Source organism: Bactrocera dorsalis, chromosome 4 (assembly GCF_023373825.1).
Source record: "Bactrocera dorsalis isolate Fly_Bdor chromosome 4, ASM2337382v1, whole genome shotgun sequence".
In the NCBI taxonomy this organism is placed as follows: domain Eukaryota; kingdom Metazoa; phylum Arthropoda; class Insecta; order Diptera; family Tephritidae; genus Bactrocera; species Bactrocera dorsalis.
In genome coordinates this window covers 51,896,268-51,921,540 of record NC_064306.1, presented here as the reverse complement: position 1 = coordinate 51,921,540, position 25,273 = coordinate 51,896,268, and the positions used below count along the sequence as shown (strand labels likewise).

At 34.7% G+C, this 25,273-nt stretch overlaps 1 protein-coding gene across 5 annotated transcripts in view; it reads left to right on the top strand.

The window, feature by feature from the left end:
• The window catches only part of LOC105227463 (uncharacterized), a 93,586-nt gene extending 69,524 nt beyond the window's left edge, over nucleotides 1-24,062 (top strand). For 4 of the 5 annotated variants that reach the window (XR_007422667.1, XR_007422666.1, XR_007422665.1 and 1 more), the window contains exons 4-11: nucleotides 13,577-13,789; nucleotides 14,966-15,784; nucleotides 15,844-16,023; nucleotides 16,091-16,471; nucleotides 16,553-16,982; nucleotides 18,713-19,524; nucleotides 20,520-20,621; nucleotides 20,733-20,752. Coding sequence is in view for 1 of the 5 variants with exons in the window: in XM_049455609.1 (XP_049311566.1) it covers nucleotides 13,577-13,789; nucleotides 14,966-15,784; nucleotides 15,844-16,023; nucleotides 16,091-16,471; nucleotides 16,553-16,982; nucleotides 20,520-20,621; nucleotides 20,733-20,888; nucleotides 22,374-22,441; nucleotides 22,510-22,628 (2,468 nt within the window). In the remaining 4 variants the exon portion in view is untranslated. Of the gene's footprint in view, nucleotides 1-13,576; nucleotides 13,790-14,965; nucleotides 15,785-15,843; nucleotides 16,024-16,090; nucleotides 16,472-16,552; nucleotides 16,983-18,712; nucleotides 19,525-20,519; nucleotides 20,622-20,732; nucleotides 20,889-22,373; nucleotides 22,442-22,509 lie in introns of those variants that run through there. The other variant, XM_049455609.1, reaches the window with a different exon arrangement.
• The last annotated feature ends 1,211 nt before the right edge of the window (nucleotides 24,063-25,273 follow it).

Below are 25,273 nucleotides of genomic sequence, written 5' to 3'. Positions count from 1 at the left end.
CTCAAATTACTTAACTGAGTCGAATCAAAATTAGCATACTTTTAAACAAATTGGTCTTAGAAAAAAGCTTCATTAAAGTCCTTACACAGAGTCCCAACACTTCTAAAAATCCTTCATACTTTTACGAAAATAAGAAGCACTTTTCAACCCGTAGACATTATGGGTACCTGTAAGCACCTAAAAGGAAATATCCAAAAAATTACGTGATCCTTATAATCAACTTATTACTTCAGCTGTATCCACTCTATTCGTGAAAGGAAAAACGAAGAATTTAGATATAATTGTTGTTTTATTTTAATAATCACAATCGCTGTTGTTTAATCCAAGGTATTACCAAACAATTTTTGGCCCAAGCATCTCTTCTCTCACCTTATTAACAAGAAATGTCGATCAAAGCATATCTTCTCGTCTTAAGGATATATTATATAGCTTCGATTCATAGTGTGAAAGTGATTGTCAAAATTAGGAAATTCTGGTTGCTATTTTTTGCAATAATTTCTTCATAAAAACAATAAATAAATAAATAAAAAATACAAAATTCCAAAAAAAAATGTTGATCATTAAAAAAACACCCAAATCATCCCAGAGTCATCGCTATCCAAAATCACAAAACAACAAAAACAATCAATTATACCAAACACACAATTTCAATAACGTAGGTGTTGCTGTCAACAGTGCAACAATGTTTCTAAACAACAACTAAGCAATTTGACAGCTAACATAGAACCAGAAACGAAAAACAGCGCACAACAACAATTGTAAATATGTTTATTAAGTGTGTGCTTTGGAGAACAACGAAAATCGATTACAGACAAAACATGAACAACAACAAAAACAATAATAATGTAGAAGAAGTAAACAACAACAACAGGAACAAAAACAGAATTGCAAGAGCGCACTAAAGCGGCAGCAAAATAAATAAAATAAATGGAGAACAGAGACAAGTTGGCAATTAAGAACAAACTGGAGCAAGTGCATGAAGACAAGAAAATATTAGAGAGAAAAAAGACGGAAGACTACAAAAAAAGAAGTGAAAAAAAAGAAAAAAGGTACGGATGCAGAGGAAGTGGAGGAAATAAATTAGAAAAAAGCGGAAAAGAAAGAGGTCGTTTAATGCAGCTGAGAGAGTATATAGATGTATGGTAACATGAAAGAAGAATGTAAGATATAAAAATAATGAAATAATAAAGAAAAAAATAACTTGATTCATATGCAAGAAAGTATTAGAAATGTGGAAAGCAGAAAGTAATGAAAGAAGAAATTGAGTAAAACTAAGAAGTATGAAGAAAAAGTAAGTAGTAAGAAGTATGAAAAAAAAAGAATCGCAAAAATCAAATGAATGAATGCAAAAAATTGCAAAAAATTATATTTCCTCCAAAGCAGCACACATAATGGAATTTGGAATAAAATTTGACCAGCCATCACTTGCTGCGCATTGTTGCCACTCTTCAGTCGTTTAATTAACTTTAAAATTAGTCGGCAAAAGCAAATTCCTAAATCACTGCAATTGCATTGAGTTTGTGGCCTACATTTGCCGTGCAACAATAATAATAACAACAGCCAAAAAGTTCAAAATATTACGCAGCTTTAGTAGAGCATGCAAGTGCTCATTCAAGTGTCGCTCAATCAACAGCTGGAGTAGAAAATGTGGCTGCTATGATATTGTCAATAAAAGTAGCAACAAAATATCGGCGACATTTTGAGAACACAACTGTAAAAGAATTTTTGCTGTTTTGTTGTTGCTGCTGAATATTTTGGACTCATTTTGCATACTGATAAATATTTGCAAGTGTTTGTCATTACTGTGGCAACTACATTACCTGAGTGGATAGTCATCAATTGCACTTGAAGTCATGCTAAATCTCATACCGCTTCACCTAGTGATCGGTCAGATTGTCATACACACTGCTTCAAATGACAGAAAAAAGGTTTGGTAATCTCTTCTCAGCACTTGAAGGATTTAAGTGAGTAAATACCACTGACTCTTCTTCGAAGGGACAATATTACCAAAAGTGTAAACTTCATTACGAAGTTCATCGTTACTCTCAGCAGTGACGCTGAATGGAACAACTCCGCTCTCAAGCTACTGTTAAGCGATGGTACAATCAAATTTTACACTGACGGCTCGAAATGTGGGAGAGAACTGGCGCAGCAGTCCCAAGACCACGCATAAAATTCTCCATATCTATGCGAACTTTTCCGAGCATATTCCAAGCAGAGGTCTTTGCTATAAGTCGGTGCGTAGAGATAAACTTCCAACGCTGCTATCGCAATGAACGTATAGTTATACCCAGCAACAGTCAGCGGCACTAAAAGTGAGCTCTGCATACGAGATCGAAACGCTATTGGTGCAGGAGTGTAAAGAACGTCTGGAAAGTCTATCAGTCAATGAAATGGATAATAAACACGCCTGCTCCGTAGCAGTCATCAACATGGTAGGACACGAACGTTTCATTGTGTTTGGTCCTCATATCCTAAAAGAGCTGTTCCGTGAAGGGCGTTGGCAACGACTCCAAGGCATGTTCCATGTTAAGTTGCTATTGGGTGTTCAAATATGTAATCAACCTCCCAAGGGACAAACTCAGGCTGCTTGTCGCCTTCTACACTGGCCATTGTAAGCTCAAGAAGCATTTATAAAACAAGACTCTAGCTTCTTGTGCGAATCGCCGGTTCGGCGACATGGAGCCTGAAACTACAGAATACCATTTTCAAAAAGCAAATAATGGAAGTGTAGTTATTGGTAGAAATCTCGAGACTGGCAATTTTTCATCTTTTCCTATGCTGAGTTGTTGGAAATGAGGATATTAGGAGGAAATATGTATGACACATTATCTCAGCACTGATTAAATATCACAACTGATGGTTTTTCTGATCAAAATTTGAAGAAGAAAATTGTGTTCTAAGATCTACTTAAATTTTTGTAAACACTTGAACACTAAAGTTCTTTTCACACTCGTGCTGTGAGGTTTGGTTTAAAGTTCTTCATAACTGACAGCTTTGACAGCTTCTGGATCACCGCATAAGAGCTTTTAGATATGTATAGGTATATTTAAATTCGAATCGGATTTTGTTGAAGGTTTAATATCATCTGCTGAGAGTGCTGACGTATTTTCAACGATTCTTGTAGGCTAAGACCACAGCTGATATTATAAGCTACCCCTTACCAATATTTAATATTACTTTTATCCTTTTAATAAATATATTTGTTTAAATATGTTCATAAAATAACAAAAAAGAAAATTTTTACAATTCAAAATAGGTTAAAAACTATCTGCACTTACTTATAGTTTGCTCATTAGGGAAACATATAAAAGACTTAAGCAACGAACTCGCTAGAGAAATTTTGTGGTTTGACGAAATAAATTAATAATTATAGCTTTGTTCAATTCTGTGTAAAATTTAAAATTTTTGTATTAAAAGTAAAATGTTTTTTGGTTAAAATTTATTATAAATGTTTTTGGATTAAAATTTTTTACTAAAATGTTTAACAAATATTTATAAGGTTCTAACTTAAAATTTAAAAAAATGTTTTCAAATTTTTGAGTACATTTTATAATAATATACATATTTAAATATTTTTTTTTAACCAAACATTTTTTCTATTTTGCAATTATTGAAAAATTCTGAAGTCAATCTAGTCCTGGCACTCTATTTTATATACAAAATCACCCAAATTAAGCGCAGTATTTAAGCACTCCTCCACCTTAAACGAAGATATTGAGTTAAAAAACGATATTTCCAAGGAAAAACGCTATATATTTCAAATACGAAGTATCAAAATATATAAATTAATTGTTAATAAACACAATTTTCTATTAAAAAGTATTTAGACATCAGAAGAGTTGAAATTTGTGAAAACCACTGCCTCTCTCAACAAAAATACACCGTCAGTAGCTGAAGAAAGCAGCAGCAAGCATATTCACAAATATGTTACATAAGTATGTTACTATATAACACACCACCAGTCTCCTAGTGAACGGTTGCTGGCCGACGCATGGCATTGTTGACCAAATCCAAACGGTTAGATAAGAATGCAATTAACGGTATTTAAACCAGAAAGTATTGAATAATAATCAAGTTGACTCTACGGTCTAGCATTAGAACATATATGGCGACTGTTGCACAGCGCGAAAAGTATGCGAACAATTCAAATGGCTTGCAAGTGCAAAGCACAAACGCCAACGGTGGGCAAAGCAGCAATAAAACAACAACTATGCATAGCAGATAATGCTGGCGAGTAGTGAAGTGGCAGCAAGTCAGTGGTGGCGACTGTCTGGCATTGCAATAAAAATGTGTTAGGAGATTGTAAGTGGTTGCGTACAAGAAGCTAGAAGCAAGTGCAAGAAGCTTGTGCAATATATCTTTTGATATACATATACATGTATATAAACGTATTTATTTTGTATAAGTAAAGTAAGCTAACTGCTTATGCAGTGGTGGAATGCATAATAAAAGCAAGTCAAAATAGCTGGTCAAAGAAAATTTATATCTTAGATCTGCAATAGTAAATGGCAGCTTAGCAACATCGCATTGTTGCTCAACATGTTGCCACACTTACGTCTGTTATTTATAATAGACAGCAGTGTATGGCCATTGACAATGAAATTGTTCAAGCGCGCACGATTTTCTAAGCTCTCTTTTGTGCAGCACAAATAACAACAAACAATCAGACAATAAGTTGTCTAAATATCAGCTGGAGATATGGCAAATTCATATAATTATATTATAACGCCGCAGTGATGGTGAGATTCTTCTGTGAATGCAGCAATTTAATGTGGAGAAGATGATGGGAAATTGAAGCTGGCAAGAAATAGATTTTTCCATTTTTTATGGTATTTTCAGGGCACTAAGAGTTTTATATAGATTTTTATGAATTTTTTTATTTCAGTATTTTTTTCAAAACTATAATTGCTTTTTTAAGGTATTTTAAGCCATTATAAACAAATCAAAAAACTAATTTTTAATAAAAAACAATTTATTACAAAAAAATATTAAAAGTGTTTGGAAAAGAATTTAATGATATAAAAAAAAGAAATATAAATTCAAAAATTAAATTATTCGATAATACTTTTTAACAAGAATTAAAAAAAAATTTATGAAATTCATTTTCGAAACTTATTGAAATTTTTTCATTTAAACCGAGTTGTAGTAAAATACACGCCGCAATTTACTCACTTAATAATAGACAGTTACATAATGAATATCTCGAAAATATTTTTAAAAATTTTGGAAAAATTTATTTAAAAGATTTTCAAAATTTTCGAAAAATTAAATATATTTTTTTAAGAAAAAACATATTTCTGAAAGCTCACTCGAAATTGTATAAGAATTGCCGAAATTCGCCCAAAAAATTTAAAATATCAATAATTTCGACATTAAACAACATTAAAAACAAAATGGTAAAAAATAATTATATTAATGGCCTTACTGATGGCCTAAGTGCGACCGACTTTGGTTCGGCACTCATGTGCCTCCCTTTTTAAACAACCATTATATTAAATCATTATATATTTTTTATTCAGCACACTGACACTTTAATGTGGATTTTTAAGCCTTTTTTAATTAAAAAAAAACTTTTGAAAAACTCTAATATTATTAAAAGTATTTAGATATAATTTACGAATATTATATACATATGTATATTATTATTTTTGCAATATTTTGTTAATTTTTAAATTAAAATTTCACTAGCATTTGCTGCTTGTACTGAATCAGATCAATATAACAACGCGCCTAGATGTAGGCAACGTTATTTTAAATAATTTTAAAAATTGTAGTATACATTTAGGGATATGAAATCGAGGCTGAATTTGATTTTTAGATTATGAAAATAAGTAAGTACTCTAATAATTTTGGAAAATATTTACTGATGAACCCTAATAATTATAAAAAAGGAATAAGGTGACCATAGATGTAGGCAATGTTATTTTATAGAATTTTAAAAATTATAGTATACATTTAGGGATATGAAATCAATGCAGTATTCGATTTTTAGGTTATGAAATTAAGTAAGTAAGATTCCAAAATTATTGAAAAATATTCACTAAGCAAATATAATGGTTGTAAAAAAGTATCAGAGTTACAAAAAATTACTTTCTTTTGAATATAGTGTTTTTCCCCTTACCTATAGACAATAAAGTTCATTAAAATCCCTCCAATACGAGTTAACTTATGCAGAAAGTAGAGGATAACAATATATTTAAGAACATATGCAGTAGGTAGTGGCTGAATGAACCGATATATGTAGATGTGGTCTCTGCATAAAATGAAGTGAGATTTAGGCTTACCAGAACAAGGAAAGGTCTTTCAAGGGGCTGCTTTTAATGTAAGAAGTAATTTTTATGACCACTGGCATATTTTTTACCTCAAACTTTTTCCATGACAGTGGACTAATACTCAGTAGTCTTTAAAAATACCTCAGAACCTAAATAAAATGGTCATTTTAAATCTACTATTCTAACTTTTTAAGATTGTCAACACTTCACCACATAAATTTCGACAAATTTAAAGATTATTTTAATTTTGGGAGGCAATATATGTGACTTTGATCTTTCCATAAAATGTATTTTCGCAACAAATTTCATAATCTAATTATAAAATAATACTATACTAATTAAACTTAATGTCTAAAACTAAAAAATAAAATTTTTTCAAGTACCGTTATATTTTCAAATAATTTTATTTCACTCTAAAGCAGTATATTTCTGCACACATTTTCTCGTAGTTTGACTTAAACTATAATCTATGTTTATTACTAAAATACACAGCTGTAGCAGCGTGTAAAAAATAGGAGCAAATGAAAAAGCGTAATAAGCAAAATGGCGGAAAAGTGCAATAGGCATATAAAAAAATTAGCTTCGCGTAAAAGTGAAATTTGCTTGAAGTTTTTTTTCTAACAGCTGACACATAAATTGCTACAAGCACACACACATACAGACAGATATCATATATAGGAAAACTATTTCATTGCAGCTTTCCGGCATGTCACTTGCAACAACAACATACTTTACAAAGTTTTTCTGCCAATAAATGTAATATTATTTACTTCCACATACACCAGCAAATGTTTTATAAATATTATATGTGACTGTATATCTCATACCGTCACAATGTATGTGAGCCAACAGCTTACAAGTGTTGCCGTCTGCGCAGGCGCCTGCGTTGTGCTTAATTGCTGACGTTTGCATGTCAACTGCGCTGTGACTACTTCATTTACCAACATTGTTGTTGTCATTTTTTTTTTATTATTTTCAGTCACTTGCGCATTTGTTGTTGACATATTTTGACACAGCGCCTTTCTTCTTTGCGCACACATTTCGCAACTGTTTCGCTTTGCTTATTTATGAAAATGGAAATTTCTTTTCATTGCCACTCTGCCTCGCACTGTGCTTCGCAATTCGTCATGCAAGCCGAAATTCACGGTCGCTCATCTTCGTCATTTTCCTCACTTGTGTTTGGCTTGAGCGCATTTTTGCACAATTTGTTGGTGTTTTTTATTTTTGAGTTTTTTTTAATTTGCGTGGTTTTGCTACGGTTTTGATATTAATTTCCGTAACTAATTACGACGAGTGTGACACCGTTGGCAATGACAAATCTGCTGCTCAACTTAATCCAACACAAATTTGGCTTAAAGCGGCGGTTAGACGGCAGCTGTGGCGCCTTGGCGGCTAAAATGTGCGGTAGTGGCGATCTCAACTGCATTTGTGTGGAAGTAGTAGTTTAATAATAAAATAAATTTATTTTGTTTGCACGCAGAGAAAAAAATAAATTGATTTTTTTATTCTGTCAAAGAGAAAATATGCAAATTATTCGGATTTGCAGAGATGAAATGGGGTTAATACGCATTTTAGGAGAATTAGTCAGACTTTGTGTGGAATTAATTAATAACGGTTATTTAGTAATAAATTATAGTGCGGCAAGTGTCAGCTGTGTGGGTTAGGGCTTTATTTTTGCTTGCGTATATTTACGGTAACGCGCAAATATTTCAGTTAATATTATATATATGAAGAATATTTTTGGTAGTTTTGTATATAATCTGTAATCAATATATAACCAATTTGAAAATTCATATATATACATATGTATGTGTATCCAAAAAATACTAAAGTAATGAAAAAACACAAACAATTGCAGTTTTTTAACTAATACATACATATATAAAATTTAATTTTCTTAGTACAAACCAAAGACTTAAGCAACGAACTTGCTAGAAATGCTCTTTAAAGAACCAATTTCACATAATATATTGTTTTGAAAATATTTCACATCTAATATAAAGGAGCTGCAAAATTTGGCCAATATTAGAATACTTTATGATTTTACCATAGCCGCTAGGCAACCAAGAAGTCACTTCAAGACGGTTTATTTCATACATTTTATACAGAGAGCTTAGCATAGAGTTTGAAAAAATGTTTTTTTGGCAAAATGCTTTTTATTAAATATTAAAATTTTGCAAATTATATAAATATATTCACTAAGAATATATATCGATGAAAAGATATATCCATTATTTATTTTAAACTTATAAAAGGCCAACCAAATGAAAAGAATTTTAATTTTAACCAAGGTACAAATTTATAAATGTAACTCTTTACAAACAGAATCCAAAATTTTAAAATATCTCAATAGAAAAAACAAAAAAAAATATTGAGTTTTTTTATAAATAAATTGATCTACTTCGCAAATTTTATACTATCAATATTTGTCCATTTTTCAACCTTTCCAGAAAATATTCAAAGTATTTAAAGCTTTATACTTCAAACCATTTATTTTCTTAGGAAGGAATCAAAAATGTTTAGTAATATTTAAACATTTCTCTCATAAAATAATGTATTAAAATAAATAAATATTAAAATTAAAGCTTTTTTAAATTTTAATATTTATTTTAAATTTTTTCAACACAATTTTATTATTTTTGCATTCTAATATTTATTGGTTTTACATAAATTTTAACTTTATAAAATAAAAAAATTATTTTTAATGAAAATTTTATATTTTTTGTTAATTTTTTTAATAAAAGTTTTATAAATTTTAAAAAATTAATTTTATAATTAAAATTTAAAAATTTATTTAAAAAATTAAAAAAAAAAATTTTCTTGTGATTTTAATATTTATTTTAATTTGTTAATAAAAATTTTAAATTTTCAATACAAAATATATAATTTTTTTATTCAAAATTTAATAATTATTTTTTAAAAAACTATTTTTAATTTTGAATTCCAATAATAGTAGTTTTTATACCAATTTAAATTTTAATAAAATTAAAAAAACTATTTTTTATTAAGATTTATTAGGAATATAGTATTTATTTTTATTTTTGTTAATACAAATTTTAAAACTTTCATTACTTTGAGTTTTTAATCTCTCCTTTTTCGTATTTAAAGAATTATTTTCTAATAGAAATGAACTTTTTAATGTTATATTATTTTTAAATAATTTTTTTAATATTTTTATATTTAAAATTCTACTAAATTTTTTTAATTTTTTAATAAATTTGAAAAATTTTTATAGCAATTTAAATGTTAGTAACATTCGGAAAACTATTTTTAATAGAATTATAATAATTTTTTAAATTTTTTTAATACAATTTTTATAACTTTCATTATTTTAAATTTAACAATTCTGCTTCTTTTTGAAATTTAAATTAAAAAAAAATTAAACAATTATTTTTCAATAAACATTTAATATTTCTTTTAAATTTTTAAATAAATTTTCATAAAAATACACCCGCACAAATTTTTTCGCCAATAGAGGCAATTATTACTGTAAATCTGCTCAAAATATTTTTGAAAAAATTAGAGATTCGTATTTTTTTCTAAAAAGTAATTTAAATTTTTGTATTAAATACACTGTATTTGGAATAGCACACTTAAAATTGTGTATATTAAATATATAAAAATGAAAAGCTAAGCTTTTTATATATTTTTTTATTAAAAAATTATGTGTTTTTTTTTGTTTAAGATTGTTTTCATATATAGGAAGTTATTTTGAATCTTTTAATATAAAGTTTTTTTTATTTTTTTTTATGTTTTGATATTTGCTCTTGAAATTATTTATACCTTTTTTATGAAACCATATAATTAATAATGAACTTACCATAAACGTAACGCTGATTGCTGAAAAAAGAAGAGAAAAAATTAATTAAATATTTAAAAATATTCACAAACTAAAGGATTTTTTTTATTTCTTAAACAGATGGGATATTTTAATTATTATGTTGGTGAAGATATCAAATTTTTACTATTACTTATATACACCTTCCTCTCCTTATATAAGTTATTAAGCCTTCAATTTGACAGATTAAGCTTTCTGAAATATCCTTTTTCTGCTATTTTTACTATATATATGAAATATCTAATATATTGGTTAATTTTCTTCTTTATGAGGTTGGTAACTTTAGTGAAAATATTTTTTCTTGTGTATTTCTCTTTTTAGATATGTTTCCTAAGAATTTTCTATTAAGTATTTGTGCTTTGTGCGTATATTGCCATAAAACTTTTATATACAGCCGGCAACACTCTCAAAAATAATAAATCAGCACTGTAATTTTGTGAAAAATATTTAAAAAATATCAATAGCTACAATTCTGTGCTTTTTTAATCAATTTTCTATAACTACACACAAACACTCCCCGCTATATACATACTCCACTCAAATATAATATTTGAGTTTTAAATTTATTTTCTTAGCTAAATTTCTTTAAATGCATTTAATATGGTCATAATATGTAATAAATTAATTTGTGTTGTAAATATCACTAAAAGCCTCATAAAGTTGGAAAATTGCGCTAAGCACGCGTCAAGACATAAAGTTAGAGACCCATAACCCTGACACATTTCACACTCCTCAAACACGAAGCACAGCAACCCAGCTGAGATTAGTTAGTTCAGCCAAGCAATTTCGAATTCGTCAAGTTTAAGAAACAAATGCAGCTAATTATGAAATATAAACGCTTAAAGAGGCACTTATTATGGGCACATGTGAAGACACGCTCATTACAAGCGCTTACAAAACGCACAAATGCAACGAGAGGCAAGGACAATGTTGTCTGTCTGTTTACATTAGTGGAACCTTAAATGGCAATTAAACAATTCGTTTTTCGCTTGCGCTTTCGGCAAGATTTGGATGGGTCACAAAAATACACATACATATATACATAAAAGCATACATATAATGCTTGCATCCACTCATATGAGCACTGACATGTGAGCACTCACACACAGCCACATCCTCGGCTGTAGGTCAGCAGCGTTGCTTGAAAAGCGAAAGCGCAAGCTCAAGCCCGCTTCACTCAAAGCGATTTTCCATGCAGAAAACCCGCAACAAATTTACAAAACCAAAAACAGCAATAATAAGGCAGAAACATTGTAATGAAAAGGAAAATACAGTTGGCAATGAAAATTTGTTGAAAAAAACGAGCGAAATTAAAATATTCTTGCAAACCACCATGTGAAACGGTAAACAATGGCAGTTATGAATAAGTGTGTGACAAAAAGCGTTGACAGAGCGCAGAGAAAAAAACACAACACAAGCAGACTGTAATTATTAATAAGCAGTCATATGTGGTTTTGTATATTTATAAGCACAGGTGTATATTCATATGTATGTCTGCAGTATGGCAAACAGCCTTGACATCGTCAACAAAAGCAGCAACCATCACTAATTCTATAGGGATTTGCTTTATGGCTCGCACAAGAATTACGCACGACTTGTGGGTGGTTAGCATCTAACTTAGCTATAGTTTTATGCGCTGCTAACTGGTTAATGATGTGTTAGCTAAACATTAAATTGTAATTAATTGCTGCTGTTGTTGGATTTGTAATTTAAGATTTGCAATTTTCAGTGATTTTTCAGATATATGTAAACTTATCTTAACTAAACTAACCTCAAAATTATAAAATATTTAACTAAAAAAAAAGTAGTAATACCATAAAATTTTATCTTTAGAAATGCTATCCTTTTTTCGAAATTAGTTTCTAAAGTTGAAATATTCAGAAAAGCTTAAGTCCACTTCTTGCTTTTTTCCACTTCTTCTTCTTCCATACTGCGTCTGCAGCCCCAAAACTAAAGAGAGGCTAGCCTTACTGAGGGCAACGAGATCACTAGATCTCTTGCGATTGATCTTAGGCCAAAAGACTTTTTCCACAGCGCATGTATCGATAATGGCCCAGCGCTGGCCATACTTCTGCGAAGTCCAGCTATCTAGTAGTAGAAAATAAGAGGCTAAAGTTGAAGAAAATTTTGTCGAAAGACAACAACTGTCCTTAAATTCATTCAACATACCACAATATATTTTAGAAAGCAGTATAAAGCACTGAGACTGTTCTAAGAGACTTTAGGGTATATTATGCAGAAAAAGTCATAAGATCGAGGTCTAATCTTAGGATCTAGGATACTAGTCTCTAAAGTCCCTAAAATCTCTAAACAAATTGATCAATCATGAGTACTACAGTCAATGTTAACAATATCCAAAAAATGGGACACAAGTCTCTATCTCAAGAACCTCACCAAGTATCTTGGAGTAGACTTGAACAGCAAACTGCTGTGGAAGCAAACCGTGGAAGAAAGAGTGAGGAAAACCAGCAATGCTTTATATGCTTGTAGGCAGATGCTCGACACTACCCGGGCTATTGTAAGACCAATTCTGCTCCACGGAGCAGTGGTATGGTAGAGAGATGGTAGAGAGATGTACAGATCACCGGAAGCCTATGGAAAGGGTTCAGAGGCTCGATGCGCTGTATATAACAGGAGCTTTAAAAACAACTCCAACGGCGGGTCTTGTACTGGTACATAGCCTGTCACCTATAGATCTATTTGCTGAAAACCACGCAGCAAAATCTGAGAGACGACTACTGGCTGCAAGAAAATTTAAATATAGAACCTTTGGACATAGCTCGGTAGGTAATGGCGGTTGGGCAAACGTCGACTTCATGACTCCACTTTTCAACATAAAATTTCTATTGGAATTCGATAGAAGAGACTGTGGGAACATGATGGAAATTGTAACTGGTCACTATCTGGTGGCAACACATGCCGGCAGAATGGGGCTGGCAGATCGAAAAGACTGCAGGAAATGTTCAGAGCAGGGCGCCAGGAAAATAATGGAGCGTCTCTTGTGCACTTGTCCCGCATTGGCAAGACTACGCTGTAAGCGTATGTGGTCCCCACGGTATTGAATACACTGGAGGAGGTATCAATAGTGATGCCGCAGAGTCAGTTAAAATTCACATCAGGCGCAGACATCCTAAACGAAGACCACTCCTCTTGGACCTAGCAACTGAACTCCATCTGGTACGGCAAAGGACCAAAAGTGGTCTATGCGTGGCTTCTTGGTCTACCAGATTAACCTAACCAAACCTAACTTAACCTGTTGTCCAGAAATAACTTCAAACATATACCCTTAGATAAGTTAGCTAATTTTTGGTAATAATACCCATAAGTTGAAGTCTACTATATCTGTAGATTAGTATTTCGGAGAAATACCATATGTAAATAATATATTATTTTTCAAAATAACTAAAATATCTTTATTTTGGCTTGTTAACTAAATATACCATTATTTACTTTTTTCTTCTAGTTCTCAATGTCGCCGCCGGCAAAGCACCAATGCAAATCTCTACCGATGGCCCCGGTGCACCACAAAAAGCTATCGACGGCTCAACATCGGCATTCTTTACACCGGAAACCTGCTCACTGACCAAACCAGAACGTTCACCCTGGTGGTATGTGAATTTACTGGAGCCTTATATGGTGCAATTAGTGCGTTTGGACTTCGGCAAGTCGTGTTGTGGTAAGTATAAGCAAAACCTTCGAGAAATTTGCCAATCAGTTGCAGTTAAACTTCAAGCTTTCTATTACTATACTATCTATCCTTAGAACCAAGAGGCCTAGCTATAACAGTAACCCGTTTTTAATGATATCAAGCCATTCAAATTCACACTAGGTATTTTCATGATCCGTCCATGATCCCAACCACTCTTTCTAGAAGTAGTTAGTCGGTATTTCAGATTTTTTTTGGAAGAATTTGTTCATCTTTTTTTATCCTGCATACCAAGAACTCGAGATGAAACCTTGCATGTACTCTTCATGGCAGTCCAAAATATGATTTTCGTACGGTCTGAACCGGGTCTTCATTTCGTCCAAACAATCTCCCTTTGACACACTGTAAAGCGTTATCAGACATGCACACCAAAGCGTTCGTTTAGCTTTCACTTCACTTAATCACACAATGCGACCAAACAAACAGTCGACCAACCAGCCATACCGCCAGCCAGCCTAGCAGCCAGTTTGTCAACGGAGTTATGTGATTTTTGTTTACCTTCGAAGCTCCGCCAGCGACACCAGCTACATTTCTATGCAACGACATTGTTGTTGGTCCCTATTTCGTGCCTTTTGAATTGTCTCTCAAATGGCAAAAATTCGATTTTCCACAAGCCAACAGCAGCAGCTGCTGGCTGCTGACTGCCGTCTGCGCGATTGTCGTCTGCACCGGCTGTTCGCTTTCAATGCGACGTTTTGTTATGGCTTTGTGAGTCATACGCGCGCAGTTGGCTGAATGAAGTGTTGAGGTCGCGACGAGCCGATAACGCTTGTAAGTGTGGATGTTGTTGTAGTTGCCGCAGCCGCAGTCGCAACTGTCGGTGTCTGTGGTTGCTCCACACAATTTATGATTACTTTCACTAAGTAATGGAGCTGTGGTCGTGTGGTTGTTGTTTCTCATTGATTTTGTTGTTGTTATTGTGGTCGTTGATATTACAGTTGCTGCAACAAGTAGCACCAAAACAAATGCTGGCTGATTTTGCTAGCGCCGCCGAGACTTAGTTGAACCCACTAAGTTCGTATGAGCTCTGAGCTCTAGCTGCGCAGCTCGGTCAATGAACCGCAAGGAAACTTGCTCGCTTTTATTTACATATATTCACTAAGTCTTTATTTTAACTTTAACTTTTTCTCACTTTTCTGCTTGCAGGCAACAAACCCGCCACGATTGTGGTGCGCGTCGGCAACAACCGTCCCGATCTTGGCACTAATCCGATTTGCAACCGTTTCACGGGTCTCCTCGAAGAGGGTCAACCGCTATTTTTGCCTTGCAACCCACCCATGCCCGGTGCTTTTGTCTCCGTACACTTGGAGACGAACACACCAAATCAATTGTCCATTTGCGAGGCTTTCGTCTACACCGATCAGGCACTGCCTATTGAACGCTGTCCCACCTTCCGCGATCAGCCACCAGGCGCACTCGCTTCGTACAATGGCAAATGTTACATCTTCTATAATCGTCAGCCATTGAACTTCTTGGATTCACTTTCATTCTGTCGCTCACGTGGTGGCACGCTGATCAGCGAGAGCAACCCAGCGCTGCAGGGTTTTATCAGCTGGGAATTGTGGCGTCGTCATCGTACCGATATTAGCTCACAATATTGGATGGGTGCTGTACGTGATGGTACGGATCGCAGCACCTGGAAGTGGGTGAATGGTGAGGAAGTAGCGGTCTCATTCTGGAATCATCCAGGTGGTGATGAAGATTGTGCACGTTTCGACGGCTCGAAGGGTTGGCTGTGGAGTGACACCAACTGCAATATGCTGTTGAATTTCATATGCCAACATCAGCCAAAGACCTGCGGTCGCCCAGAGCAGCCACCCAACTCAACTATGGTTGCATTGAACGGCTTCGAAGTCGGGGCTCAGATCAACTACTCTTGTGATGCGAATCATTTGCTTGTGGGACCGGCGACACGCACGTGCTTGGAAACTGGTTTCTACAATGAATTCCCACCGGTTTGTAAATGTAAGTAATCGTGAACTCGGTTCAAAGAAATAGTAAGTGAAACTGTTCGTCTCGTGCAGATATCGAGTGTGGACTACCCGCTTCTATTCCGCATGGCTCATATGATCTGATTAATGGCACCGTCGGTTATCTCAGCGTAGTGAAGTATGCTTGTGCTAAGGGCTATGAGATGATCGGACGTGCCGTACTTACATGCGACTTTGATGAGCGCTGGAACGGACCACCGCCACGTTGTGAAAGTAAGTTCTATTAAATGGTTACATTTTGTAAAATTTATTTAAATTGTGTATTTCCTTACTTCCATAGTCGTCGAGTGCGACACACTGCCAGGCAACTACTACAACACCATCATATCCGCACCGAATGGCACATACTACGGTTCGAAGGCCGAGATCTCCTGTCCACCCGGTTATCGTCTCGAAGGTCCACAAGTGCTCACCTGCTTGGCTACTGGTCAATGGAGCAGCGCATTACCGCGTTGCATACGCCTCGAACCCTCTACACCAGCACCGACGCTACCACCAACACGTCCACCAACGCAACCACCTACAGCATCACCGGCACCGCCATCGACCACTTCTTACAAACCACGCATTACCTCTACTTCAAGACAGCCATCTTATAAACCCACAACCAGCACTACCCAAACCACAAGCACCACAGCGCAATTGGATCTACTTGGCGGCGGTAAGTCATCATATAAAAACTTCTCAGCGATAGACAATTTAAATTTCGTAATTCTTTTTAACTATTTTTCAACCTGGACAGACTCTGATGAGGAGGTCACTTATGTTGTACCCGGCACGGTGCGTGAAGAATTCCCACCACGTCGTACCCTACGACCTGTGTCTATACCGAAACGTCAAAGCACCACACCGGCATATCATGCGCCAACTACAACGACTACAACCACCACAACTGCCCGACCACGTCCTTATGCGCCCGTGGAGTCCACCACACGCAACACTCAGAACATTATCCTTAACGCACATCCACAGGATAATGAAATCGCCGATAGTGTCAATATACGACACAATCAATCGCCGAATGTCAATGTACCGTTCGCTGTGGACAATGCCGATCGCAAGGAGACGAAGGAGGCTAAACTCAATTTGGGCGCCATTGTCGCTTTGGGCGCTTTCGGTGGTTTCGTTTTCCTAGCGGCAGTCATCACGACAATCATCATTTTGGTGAGAAGGTGAGTGAGAGAGCTTGTTAACTTTTTACTCTTCTTATTGATTGCGAGAAATCTCCTCAAATATGAGACTCTCTCAATACATATGTAAATATTAATATTGTTTACTAAACTAGATTTTTAGTACCAGTGTTTGACATACCCTTTACAGAGTTCTATATGCACCTCAATTATGTTTGTATTTAATTTTAAAACCTTTGTGAGACCCTTCCTTTTATTCATCAGACCTAATATGTTTTTTTGTAGAAAAAAATATTACTGAATTAACCAAGTCCCAGTTTCGATTGAGGTCCCAGTTCAATTTTCGTTCCTTTACAAACTTATGAGATTGTATTAAATGAAAGCTATGAGGGGTCTACGACGAGTCTTGTGCGGGCATGTATTCAAGCTTCATCATCATTTAATTCAGTGGATTTCATACCGACCAGCTAATAATTCTCAACCTGTTTATAGTAAATTAAAACTCATATGACCCATGCAGTCTTCAGGAAGTATTAAATAGATAAATTTTGTGTTTAATATAGCAATAGATTCAGTAGATTTCATTCCGATCAGCTAATAATTCTCAACCTGTTTATAGCGGCTCTTCAATTAAACCGAAGTATTCAAAACTTTCGGTTTAGTAATGATTTCCATATAAGGAAGCCAATGTAAAGAAAAAACAAAAACTAAAAGAGGGATATCTGTGTATTTTAAGCCTTCAAATGTGTTTTACAGTATGCTAAGCTTTCAGTTCAGTTGAAGTACCTATCAGAGTGACCCGTTCTGGATACTGTAGCAAGTTAAACTCCTACTTATCCAGAATCTAAGCTGACATATCAAATATATATCGGAGCTTTTACTGGGTCAAAGGTTAAGAATGATTGAGAGAAAGAGTGAGATGTATAGAGAGAAAGTGAGAGATCGATACAGAGAAAGAGAGAGATCGATTACTAGAACGGATCGGCTTCTAAATCGATCAAAGATACAAGCTTACGAAAGACTTATGGTTACCGAGCTTTTGCTGGATCAAAAGTAAAGAAAAAGGCACTGATGGATAGAGAGAAAGAGATAGATAATAACAAAGAGAGAGATTAAGAGAAATAAAGAGATAGAGCTTGTGGACTGTTACTAGACCGGAACTCGAAAGTGAGAGGTAGAGAGAAAAAGATATATAGAAAGGAAGATAGAGAAAGAGAGAGTTAGAGAGATAGGGAAAAAGAGATAGCTAATTGTGGACCATTACTAGACGGGATCGGCTTCTAAATCGAAGCGAATCCGAATTTATATTTGGACAGACATGGTCTAATGAGACAAAAGTTTAGAGAAAGTTGTTTTCTACTGTCAACAACTAAAAACGAGAACCGGAAGAATATGAAATTCCTTCCACATAGTCATTGTTTTTCTAAATCCCACAACTTCATATTGCATACCCCTCTTCATCTCTCTTTCTACCGAAAAGGGTTTTCAACTCATCTCCATTTTCGTCCGAAAAGTTTTTTCAACTCAAACTAAGTTATCGTTCATTTACCATAACCTCAAACATTTGTCATTTAATTTGGAAATTTCTCATCAAAGAACCCAAAAAGAATCCTTTACCAAACCAAACCGTCAAATCGAAGCAAACCTGCACAAACGCAATAAAATTCAATGCAAATACCATAAGAGTAAAAGCAGAAATCACTAAAACAATTCGCAATCATGCATTTGTAATCTCGTATTGTTGTTGTTGTATATTGTTGTCATTCATTTAGCACCACGAACAGCAGGCGGCACAATGCAAAATGTTATTGTGTCAACCATGTCCACAGGTCACGCCTACCATTCCCTCCACCACCCAACAACAACAACAAGAACAACACACGTACCTCTGGCACACAATATAGTACAGCGTCAACGCATCGAGCGCCGCCGCATATAGCACGTAACGGCTACATTAGCCCGCAACGTTTCTACGATCAACACAGTAGCATCAGCTCATCGACACGCTACGCCGGACCACCCTCACTGTGGTACAGTGTACTGGCGCTGCCCTTCGACGATCAGAAATTGGGACGACGCGAGCTAAGCACCTATGGACGAGGTTTCACAGCGCGTGCCGGCTACTTTAGTAATTATCCAACGCAAGAAAGAACGGAAAAGAAGCCGAAAGTCGCGACGCAAAAGAACACGACCATGGATGAGGATGATAGCGAACGATATGCGTAGAGGAGGAGGAAAGGAGAAAAAAGTATAGAAAAAGATAAGAAAATTGAACGAGTAAATAGTAAGAAAAAGTAACGAGTTGAAGCAAGTTATGCAAAATATATATTGTATAAAGCAATAAGCAATCGAACGGAAGCAAATCGAGTTAACGTGCCAAAGAACCTTGAAATAGTATACACCAATTTTATGTGAAGCAAAGGATATGAAAATAGACAAGTAACGAAACGAATTTTTAAGTACAACATAAAGGCCATATTTTAATGAAGAAAAAATTAATAAAAAAAAATCAACGAAAAATGAAAGAAGAAACGAAAAATAAAAGAAGCAACCGTTAAGTCTAAGCGCCGAGCACACCAGACATGTAAGCCACTTACAACAACATTTACTTACATATCTACACCATACAATAGCGTCACTGATTCACTAAGGATAAATGTACTCATGCAAGTGGGGGAAATGTTAATATTAAATAAATAAACAGAAAATATAATAATTAAAATAAATAAAAAAAATCAAGCAAAAACAACTCGTATTAAGCAAATGCAATGCTGCCGCCTTGCTGTCTTGTCTGTGCACGCAATCAAACAACCATCCAACCATACAACCAACCATCCAAACAATCAGTAAATAATCCAAGCATAGCCACACTTATTCCAGTCACCCACTCATCCATGCAAACCAGCAACAAAAAACATGAAAAAAATTATAAAAAAAAGAATCACAAAAAATCTTAGAATATTCTTGCGTCAGTACCTAATCGCACGTATATGTATGCTAACCCCATTTTATCTATATGTATGTACGTATATGTGTATGTATGTTTAAGTATATCGAACCACCGGCGACCCACAGTGGTCTGAGAGCTCACAACCCAACACTGTACCCAACGGCTAAGGCTTCTGAACGCAAATCAAAAGCACGCAAACATGCAACACTCACCATTCACATATTATATGTACCGTTATGCAGTTCCACAAATAAGAATTCAGGGTAATATAATAAAAATTCTTCAAATCAAATTGGAGAAAAGTCCACTATAAGTACTTAAAGCTATATTTAAAGTTTAGCTTGTTCCAAAAAATCCGCGCCTCGCTTTCTTGCTTGTGAAACTGCATAATTAAATATCGCAAACACCCTGTACTTTTTCTACTTTTACGGAAATTATATTTGTATTTCACGAAAAATGTGTTGTGCCTAACTTTGTTGTATTTTTAAGGTGCTTGTTATCCACATACCACAGCACGTCCTGTATTAATTGCATACTTATGTGTACTGTAGTATGTGTGTTTACGTTGAACTTGTGAAACACTAGCCACTAATTTGCACCCTTCATTGTTTGCTCTCTTTTTCCCTCAGAAATCGCACTACCCAACACTATCGCCATCGCGCCTCGCCCGACTGCAATACAGTGGCCTCATTTGATAGCTCTACATCGGGTTCACGTAATGGTCTAAATCGGTAAGTTGTTTACTTCTCTTAAAACTATTCCAAGATATGGGAGTTCGAACTCTTATGAGAAAACAATGACTGATTTCAAATATATTAACTTAAATCCTAAAATATTTGCAGTTACTACCGCCAAGCTTGGGAAAATCTGCATGAATCTGCTTCGAAGAGCAGCACACAACACGCTTTACGTCGCAAGGATACACTTGATCCACCAACTATGCATTCTCGTGACAATTTGCGTGATAACATGCAGCGTTCCAGAGAGAATCTCGATCGGTGAGTATGTTTTTGGTTTAATGTTAGTGAGAGAGAGGTTTTCAAGACACAATTTTTGACCCAGAATATATGGAGGAGGCCAATTTTTTGAGTAATGAGAAAGTGACGTCAGTAAGAATACTTATGCTATCATCTTCACCGTCAATAATCACATAATATGGAATTAATTAAGCTTAACAAATTTTCTAAAAGTCATAAATTACTTACACTCCCTCTCGGTTTATCACTTCGTTCATCTGACTTATTGTTTTCTCTGCTCATTGTAGAGTTTTAAACATTAAAGAAATGTATAGATTAAATTCAGTATGAAATTTTGTTCTCACTAATGTATAGAATCATTGCTGCGAAGGTTGATATTAGATTCTGGAAAACCGGATACTTTAAGGTCCCAGAAAGGCCCCCTGGGAGCAACAAGAGGCCCATCCTCAACTGTTTCGACGATATAAGATAATACACCGATCATACTTGACGTAACTAACTTCAGACGTGCACTGACCCCCATCGACAGTGTAGCCTTCAACACTTTGACCGACTCCCTCTCAGTGAATGGCGTACCAACACCCATTGCAAACGACGAGTTCGAGTTGCCGCTAGATTCGAAAGTTACCCCTTCGCAGCATCGTTCTGGATATTTCAAATATATGTCCAACATGCAACGAGTCCCCGGATGACTCTACACACCTCTTTGCATTCCCAGCTAACCCTACACATCTGATACCTCTTTCTCTTTGGTCCGACCCTGACGAAACAGCAAATTTTCTGGGCCTACCGTTTAATGACCTCGATGACAACTTATCCGAACTTTAGCACCCTAACGGAGACTAGATAATCGATGGAACAATAACAAGGTCACAGAGAGTGATATTCCGAAATTTCATCACTTCGACTGCTTTACTGCTAATGGCATCTTATCCGTACACTTACCTAAGAGAGATGGACTTAGTCGCTGGAATAGAGACGCAGCGAGCTTCTTCACTGATGGAGCGAAGTTCAAGGGTAGTTTAGAGAGGGAGTCTTCTGTCAGGAGCTTTCAATGAACTCTTACTTCAGACTGTCAGATCACTGTAGTGTCTTTCAAGCTTAAGTGACAGTCTAGACTAAAGTTAACCACCTCAGTTGAAATTCTTTCGACGAACCCGTCGAATATGTTGGAACTGATATTAGCTACTGCAGCAAATTTATGACAGCCTCTAGCCAATTTGTCGTTATTCGATGGTCTTTGCGATTCATACTTAGGAGTTCTGGGCATCATAACGGACAGGCGTCTTTAGCTGCCAAAGTGGGATCACTCGTGTCTCACGAGGAAACTAACCTAAGCTAGATTTAAGTTCTTTCAAATTTCAAATCAAAAACGGTTCATTTGTAGAACAATAATCCACAATTATGATTCCCCAAGAAAAGTTTCTAAACAGAATCTCGCACTCACATCAAGAGCACAACATTGCCTAAGCACTTATTTTGACTCAAACTAAATTTTATTTACAGTGTCGGTCGTGAGAACTACGGCATGCGTGATAACTCTGAAATGGTCGTTTCCGATGTCCGTCTAAAAGGTAGATACATAAATATTTTGCAGAATTAATTAATTTTACCTAAACTGATGTGGAATTTATTTCTCTAGCTGGCGAAAAGAAACGCCACCACCACCATCACCACAAGAGCAGCACACGCAATGGCGAATATCGAGATCAATCGGCTGGCAGACGGGAGCACCATAGACATAGCGGCGAACATTATTGACCAACCATGGTGATCACCATAAATGTGGATCGAGAAGCTGATACTTTTACGCGATACATTTACACATGAACACGAAAATTCTTCATTTTAAGCACAAATTATTAAGAGTAAATGTATTTTTGTTAATATTACCGCTATGTTATGTGCAATCTAAGCTAAGTGAGTGGCAGTACGAAAAGCAAATACTTAGCGCTAACATTTCTAAATAGTTTATATGTAAAGCGAAAAACATAAGCAGTCAGTAGATTACCCTAAAAAATTATGTTGAAGGAGTAAAAGCGTTGGTTTAAGATGGCGTGTAGAGCAGTTGCAAGGAGAGATGAAAAAATGCAACTCAATTTGTTTGTTGGATTAGTGCTTTTATTTATAGCTCACTTTTTTGTTTTAACTTAGTTCGAGTTTAATTAGTTTTAATTTGTGCACAAAGTGAAACAGAAACTGTGGCAGAAACAGAAATTGTTACAGAAATAGAAGTGTAACTGGATTGGAAAATGTAACTGTTACGCGAATAGACCAAAATCTTCAACATAAACAGAAATTATAACAACAACAGAAACTATCACAGAAACAGATTTCTATCTGAAACTATGTAACTGTAACTATAACTAAAGTGAAAATAAAATTGTAACCGAAACTTTAGCAAACTCAGAACTGTACCTAAAACGGAACATGTAACTGCAATGGAAACAGCAACAACAACTGTAACAAAAACAGCAACTATAACAGAAACAGAATCTATACCAGAAACAGAAAAGTGACAGTCACTGCAAAAACAAGTTTTTCTCCAAAAAATGTATCTATAAATTTCTCTCATCATTCATTCTACTGCTTACTTATATCCTGTCACGACTTATTTCTACTTCTTTTATTTTCCACAAATTATGAGTAGCTTGGTTGAGTTTAAATTCCTCTTCGCATATTTTTAAGCTAAATCGATTTATTCATAATAACCATACAATAAAAAAGGAAAATCTGTTAGTCTTTTATTAGCAAAAGAAAATCCACATTTAATCTTTTTATGTATTTATTTACAATCAACCTTCACACACGCACACACACGTACACATACGAAGTTCACATGCATTTAGTTGTTAACAAATTAGATAAAAGAGAAAATACATATATATATTTATTTGTTAATTAGTGTGCCATTTCCGGCAACTTACACATTAATTATAAAGCGCTATACATATAATTACATACATACATATACATACATATATACATAGCTAAATATGTATGTAAGCGTAAATATATATTTTATGTATACAATAAGTTTTAATGTGAGAATGCATTTGTCAATAGTAATTCTTATTTTGATTTTTTTGTTTTTGTAAAAAAATTTATTTTTATTTATGTAAGTCGTAAAATTTAACACACAAATTTATGTAAATAATATAATAAATTATATAAATATACATATATATTTTAAAAATATAATATTTTACAATTGATTTATAACTATTTGGGATAAGTGTAAGTATTTTTGATAAATCTTTTCCTGCTTTAGAGAGACGATCTATGGATTCCTTGATCGAAAAAGATATACAAATTTGTCCCCTACCTTCTAAAAGGTTTTCTTAACCCAACGAAAAATCATAACGCACGACAAAGTAAATGAATTCAGACTAATAAGCCTCATTTCCCTCAAGCTTAAGTATTTGGAAGGCTAATATTGGGCTCAGCAACAACTTGAAAATGATCAGGATTTTCATCGAAAAATCATCGTCAGCTGAGGCTAATTTCTAACTGAATGGCTTCGGCAATAAGCAATATGTGCGTTATTGGTCAGGCAGCAATCCACACATACTCCATTACATCCCGAAAAAAATACGGTTTGGTGAGCTTTATGGGTTTATGACACTGCTGATTGGGCCGTACTTCTTCCGAATGGGAATCACTCAATTATAACCGAATATTTTTGGCTCGGATTTGATAATATAAACTTGGTTAAAAACAGGGCGGCGCCATAAGCTACACTGCGAATGTCACAATCGATTAATTGAAAACTAAGTTTGGTGATAGTGTTATCTCACGAAGTGGCCCAGTCAATTGGCGGGACGTTTATGGTCGATGCCAACAAGTCAGCGACGATTGATGAACTTCGTACGAATATCGAACGTAAAATTACAGCAGTATCGACCGATTTATGCTTGAAAATATCGAAAATTGGGTTCTGCGTCTGGAGAGCTGCAGGCGTGCCCGTGGTGCCCATGCAAAAAAAAATCGAGTTTCATACGTAATAGTATCGAACGTACTTTCACAGGAATATTATTGAAAAACTCGTTACAATATAGAATGACGACCTTTCGGATATAAAAGAAGCCTCCAATAATGTAAAAACAAGCTAAATTATTTGACCTCCGCGGCAGGACAGCATACTCCTTAAAAATAAGAAGGTGGCATCTACAGATAATGCAGACAGATAGATTATCTGTAGATGCCACGGAGCTCCCTATAAGGATTAGTGAAATTATGGAAGGTTCCAAAAAATAACAAACTTAGAATAAGATAAATAAAAACTCAATAGAAGTAGTTCATCAATAACCTTTCGAGATTGAATTGTCATAGATTCTTACAGTTGAGATTTTCATAATATCGCAAAAAGAAAGGGGACAACATAGACATGGGCCGAAAATATACGC